The following is a 6,761-nucleotide window of genomic DNA, read 5'->3' on the forward strand; positions in this document are numbered from 1 at the left end:
ACACTAATGTCTACATTAAAGTCACACACCTGAGACATACCACACACCTGTACATGTCAAATGCTGACACGGCTTATAGAGGCTGCAGTGCAGGAATTGCAGGAGACACAGGCCACAGGAGACTAGAATATCTCTTCTATTGTAGGGATCGCCGTTGGGAATGACTGAAAGACCGGACCGGGTCACATTAAAGCCAAGACTCAGGGGGTGATCACCAGATATGACTGACTTCATGTTTTACCCATAACCGATAAACAAATCAAACATTCGGCTGGAATAGGGAAATGTGCATAGGGAGAAATGAAGTCCCTCCAAAGACTGACACAGCTGAAACTGCCATCATCCAGAATTATAGACCACACTTGTCTAAGAGAAGGGAAAGTCTATTCATATAACCTACAATTATAAGACTAAATACATTAGAACACAACATTACAGACCGAGTACAACAAATATAAACTATAGGACAGTATAAAAATCTATGACATATAGCACAAGCACACAGAGGACTCTGCACTCTCTCCTCAGCTGATGGGGAACTACAAATCCCACGACCCCTCCTACAGTCTGGACTCCCGGCTACTTACTGTCAGTCTGACTTCTCCCCGGTGGAGTCCCCGGCTCCCTCAGGTCCGCCTGCAGCTGCTTCATGTCCCTCTCCTCGTCCCCAGCTCCCGCAGCCACAGCCATTTCCCCCCTGTCCTGCCGCACTTCCGGGTCTGCCGTACCACGGCGGCAGCGCCAGCTCACTTCCGGGCAGTGTCACCTACTGATTCGTAGGAGGGCGGGGCCTGCTCCCATAGCAACAAGAGAAAGGATCCGGGCGACTTACTTCCTGGTCTGATTCGCCGTCAGTGGGGCGCACGTAACCATGACAACGGCCACAGAGGAACTCTGCTAAAGACGACCAAGTGACTTGTACAAAATATTGCTGACAACTCTTCTGTTATTATAAGGAGGGCTGTGGTTTGTTTCTGTAATGGCTGCGTACACTCCGCATTCCTCTCCTGCACAAATTGTTTGCCATTATACCCGCTCCTCTTCTGAACATACTCTCTGTTGTCATGCCCTCCATACTTCTTTCCGAAGGATAATACCTGCCATCATACTCTGTGTACTCCTCTCCTGTCCCTGTGTACTCCCCTCCTGCACATACTACCCACCATCATACTCTGTGTACTCCTCTCCGGTATATATCTTCTGTTGTCTTACCCTGTGTACCCCTCTCCTGCACATACTGCCCACCATCATACTCTGTGTACCCCTCTCCTGCACATACTCTCCACCATCATACTCTGTGTACCCCTCTCCTGCACATACTGCCCACCATCATACTCTGTGTACCCCTCTCCTGCACATACTGCCCACCATCATACTCTGTGTACTCCTCTCCTGTATATATCCTCTGTTGTCTTACACTGTGTACTCCCCTCCTGCACATACTGCCCACCATCATACCCCTCCCTATTCCTCTCCTGCACATACTACCCACCATCATACTCTGTGTACTCCCCTCCTGTATATATCCTCTGTTGTCTTACCCTGTGTACTCCCCTCCTGCACATACTGCCCACCATCATACCCCTCCATATTCCTCTCCTGCACATACTACCCGCCATCATAATCCGTGTACTGCCCTCCTGCACATACTGCCCACCATCATACCCTGTGTACTCCTCTCCTGCACATCCTGCCCACCATCATACTCTGTGTACTCCTCTCCTGCACATCCTGCCCACCATCATACTCTGTGTACTCCTCTCCTGCACATCCTGCCCACCATCATACTCTGTGTACTCCTCTCCTGCACATCCTGCCCACCATCATACTCTGTGTACTCCTCTCCTGCACATCCTGCCCACCATCATACTCTGTGTACTCCTCTCCTGCACATCCTGCCCACCATCATACTCTGTGTACTCCTCTCCTGCACATCCTGCCCACCATCATACTCTGTGTACTCCTCTCCTGCACATCCTGCCCACCATCATACTCTGTGTACTCCTCTCCTGCACATCCTGCCCACCATCATACTCTGTGTACTCCTCTCCTGCACATCCTGCCCACCATCATACCCTGTGTACTCCTCTCCTGCACATACTGCCCACCATCATACTATGTGTAACCCTCTCCTGTATATATCCTATGTTGTCTTACCCCGTGTACTCCCCTCCTGCACATACTGCCCACCATCATACCCTCCATATTCCTCTCCTGCACTTACTGCCCACCATCATACCCCGTGTACTCCCCTCCTGCACATACTACCCGCCATCATACCCTGTGTACTCCTCTACTGAACATAGTGCCCACCATCATACCCCTCCATATTCCTCTCCTGCACATACTGCCCGCCATCATACTCTGTGTACCCCTCTCCTGTATATATTCTCTGTTGTCTTACCCTGTGTACTCCCCTCCTGCACATACTACCCGCCATCATACCCTGTGTACTCCTCTACTGAACATAGTGCCCACCATCATACCCCTCCATATTCCTCTCCTGCACTTACTGCCCACCATCATACCCTCCATATTCCTCTCCTGCACTTACTGCCCACCATCATACCCTCCATATTCCTCTCCTGCACTTACTGCCCACCATCATACCCTCCATATTCCTCTCCTGCACTTACTGCCCACCATCATACCCTCCATATTCCTCTCCTGCACTTACTGCCCACCATCATACCCTCCATATTCCTCTCCTGCACTTACTGCCCACCATCATACCCTCCATATTCCTCTCCTGCACTTACTGCCCACCATCATACCCTCCATATTCCTCTCCTGCACTTACTGCCCACCATCATACCCTCCATATTCCTCTCCTGCACTTACTGCCCACCATCATACCCTCCATATTCCTCTCCTGCACTTACTGCCCACCATCATACCCTCCATATTCCTCTCCTGCACTTACTGCCCACCATCATACCCTCCATATTCCTCTCCTGCACTTACTGCCCACCATCATACCCTCCATATTCCTCTCCTGCACTTACTGCCCACCATCATACCCTCCATATTCCTCTCCTGCACTTACTGCCCACCATCATACCCTCCATATTCCTCTCCTGCACTTACTGCCCACCATCATACCCTCCATATTCCTCTCCTGCACTTACTGCCCACCATCATACCCTCCATATTCCTCTCCTGCACTTACTGCCCACCATCATACCCTCCATATTCCTCTCCTGCACTTACTGCCCACCATCATACCCTCCATATTCCTCTCCTGCACTTACTGCCCACCATCATACCCTCCATATTCCTCTCCTGCACTTACTGCCCACCATCATACCCTCCATATTCCTCTCCTGCACTTACTGCCCACCATCATACCCTCCATATTCCTCTCCTGCACTTACTGCCCACCATCATACCCTCCATATTCCTCTCCTGCACTTACTGCCCACCATCATACCCTCCATATTCCTCTCCTGCACTTACTGCCCACCATCATACCCTCCATATTCCTCTCCTGCACTTACTGCCCACCATCATACCCTCCATATTCCTCTCCTGCACTTACTGCCCACCATCATACCCTCCATATTCCTCTCCTGCACTTACTGCCCACCATCATACCCTCCATATTCCTCTCCTGCACTTACTGCCCACCATCATACCCTCCATATTCCTCTCCTGCACTTACTGCCCACCATCATACCCTCCATATTCCTCTCCTGCACTTACTGCCCACCATCATACCCTCCATATTCCTCTCCTGCACTTACTGCCCACCATCATACCCTCCATATTCCTCTCCTGCACTTACTGCCCACCATCATACCCTCCATATTCCTCTCCTGCACTTACTGCCCACCATCATACCCTCCATATTCCTCTCCTGCACTTACTGCCCACCATCATACCCTCCATATTCCTCTCCTGCACTTACTGCCCACCATCATACCCTCCATATTCCTCTCCTGCACTTACTGCCCACCATCATACCCTCCATATTCCTCTCCTGCACTTACTGCCCACCATCATACCCTCCATATTCCTCTCCTGCACTTACTGCCCACCATCATACCCTCCATATTCCTCTCCTGCACTTACTGCCCACCATCATACCCTGTGTACTCCCCTCCTGCACATACTGCCCACCATCATACCCTCCATTTTCCTCTCCTGCACATACTGCCCGCCATCATACCCTGTGTACTCCCCTCCTGCACATACTGCCCGCCATCATACCCTGTGTACTCCCCTCCTGCACATACTGCCCACCATCATACTCTGTGTACTCCTCTCCTGCACATACTGCCCACCATCATACCCATCCATATTCCTCTCCTGCACTTACTGCCCACCATCATACTCCGTGTACTCCCCTCCTGCACATACTGCCCGCCATCATACCTTGTGTACTCCTCTCCTGCACATACTGCCCACCATCATCCCCTGTGTACTCCCCTCCTGCACATACTGCCCGCCATCATACCTTGTGTACTCCTCTCCTGCACATACTGCCCACCATCATCCCCTGTGTACTCCCCTCCTGCACATACTGCCCGCCATCATACCTTGTGTACTCCTCTCCTGCACATACTGCCCACCATCATCCCCTGTGTACTCCCCTCCTGCACATACTGCCCGCCATCATACCTTGTGTACTCCTCTCCTGCACATACTGCCCACCATCATCCCCTGTGTACTCCCCTCCTGCAAATACTGCCAGCCATCATACCCTCTGTACTCCTCTCCTGCATATGGTACCTGTTATCATACCATTTGTTCACCTCTCCTGCACATGCTGCCCACCATCATACCTTGTGTACTCCCCTACTGCACATACTGCCCACCATCATATCCTCCATATTCCTCTCCTGCAAATACTGCCCGCCATCATACCCTGTGTACTCCCCTCCTGCAAATACTGCCAGCCATCATACCCTCTGTACTCCTCTCCTGCACATGGTACCTGTCATCACACCATTTGTTCACCTCTCCTGCACATGCTGCCCACCACCATACCCTGGGCACTACACATTACTGCCACAATTCACTCTCTTTAAATGGATCATGGGCAGAACATGCTGCTCGCCAGTGGCGTAACAATCACCATAGCGACACAGGGGGGCCCGGCCAGGACATTTCTGGGTCGCTATGGCATCTCACGCTGCTGGCTGTCACTGAAGCCAGCACTGAAGAGGAGTGTGCCCCTCCCAGACAGTGATCTGAGCAGCGGCTCGTTCCTCTCCACAGCCGCTGCTGGGTCAGTGAGAGCCAGCAGCGCTGGTGGAGCCGGCAGGACCCGGCAGTGGAGAAGGAGGCGGGGCCCGGTGTTGGCATCAGAGGAGGTGATGGGCGGAGGAGGCGGGGCTCATCACCGACGGTGGAGGAAGAGGAGGCGGACAGGTAAGGAGTGTGACCCTGCAGAGCCCACCTTAGAGACTCTATGGTGGTCTCTGCAGGGTCACCCTCAGGTGGGCTGTGTGGGATCTCAGTTGGGCTCTGCAAGGGGTGTAACTAGAGACCAAAGGGGCCCTCTGATTTCTAGTTACGCCCCTGCTGCTCGCTGTCTTTTTATGTCAGGCTAATTAATAGGAGATGTTGCGGTTATCCTTTTTCTTTATACATGTTTACTGCTAGGATGAGGAACGGGAGAAGTGTACCCCATGATCTAGCAGCCTCTGGGGTACAGTGGACCGATGGTCAGGAACTGCATCCTATTACAGGTCACTGTGACACAATGAAACCATTTACTCTGTTGTTAGAATGTCACCAAGCAGTTTCATTAATCATGGTGTGCATGTTTGTGAAACCACAACTTCAATATTACTTTGTTCATGAACAGGAACGTGTTTGCTAGTAAGGAGGAAATATATCACTATCCCCAAGAATTACCATGAAGCCGTTCATTCAGCTAACCATAAACCCACATTATATGGGATCCCCATGGCTCTGACAGTAAAGAGAACAAAAGCAAGTTTGATTTTTTGGAGCCTCCTCTGCAGTCCTATGCTGCTCTGTTGTCTTCGATACACTGTAATGACTGCAGACTCCAGGAGATCATTTATTCACATGGCTTAAAGGAAAAGTATTGGGAGAGTAAAATGTCCTTTTCCCAATGCTTAGAGCCAGTGTGTGACAGTGTGTTTGAGAACTGATCGATCACAAACCGCTGAGTGCTCAGCTTACCACTTCTCCATGCAGAGAGCAGTGACTGTCAGTCATTCCTCCCCGTAGGGATTTCTCCCCTCTCTGTTTCTCCAGCGCTCATTGGATGGACGGACGGTGGGGGGGATCTTTCCTAGCTGCAGCCCGGTTCTGTGCTGTGAGCATATAGCAGACAGTAGCTGCCTATATGCTGACTTTGAATCACAGGAAGACATTTGTAATTGTCCTCCTGTGACCCAAAAGAGAACTATAGCCACAAAAAAGGTTTGGCCATAGTTCTCTTTTAAAGCTCAACTCCAGCCAAAGCTTTTTTTTAAAGTTTTAAACAGAGTTTGGAAGGAAAAAAAATCTCTTGCCAGGTTTTAATTTGGTCAGTGTCCCCATTGAAAAGCTTTACTATACCTTCTGTTGGAACAGAAAATGATATGAAATCTCTCCAGTTGGGAGACACAAACCAGTAAAAAAAAAATGAGTTAAATGAGGATTAGATACTCTGTCAGGTTGCCATATCAACTTGGTGACAACTTGTCCTGTATTCACAGACACAGAAGTATCGTGAAGTCTCCCCAACAGGTTCATATACAGCATTAAAAGCTTGATAGAAGTATTCACTGTTCCAGTGTCTA

General features: G+C 50.5%; 1 protein-coding gene across 1 annotated transcript in view; it reads right to left on the reverse strand.

The window, feature by feature from the left end:
- The window catches only part of SLC35A2 (solute carrier family 35 member A2), a 28,727-nt gene extending 27,968 nt beyond the window's left edge, over positions 1-759 (reverse strand). Inside the window, exon 1 of the mRNA XM_018559182.1 lies at positions 588-759. Within this exon, the coding sequence (XP_018414684.1) occupies positions 588-690 (103 nt within the window). The 5' untranslated portion in view covers positions 691-759. The remainder of the gene's footprint in view (positions 1-587) is intronic.
- Positions 760-6,761: the final 6,002 nt, after the last annotated feature.

The sequence above is a fragment of the Nanorana parkeri genome, unplaced genomic scaffold (genome assembly GCF_000935625.1).
Source record: "Nanorana parkeri isolate BGI_ZX_2015 unplaced genomic scaffold, ASM93562v1 scaffold380, whole genome shotgun sequence".
In the NCBI taxonomy this organism is placed as follows: domain Eukaryota; kingdom Metazoa; phylum Chordata; class Amphibia; order Anura; family Dicroglossidae; genus Nanorana; species Nanorana parkeri.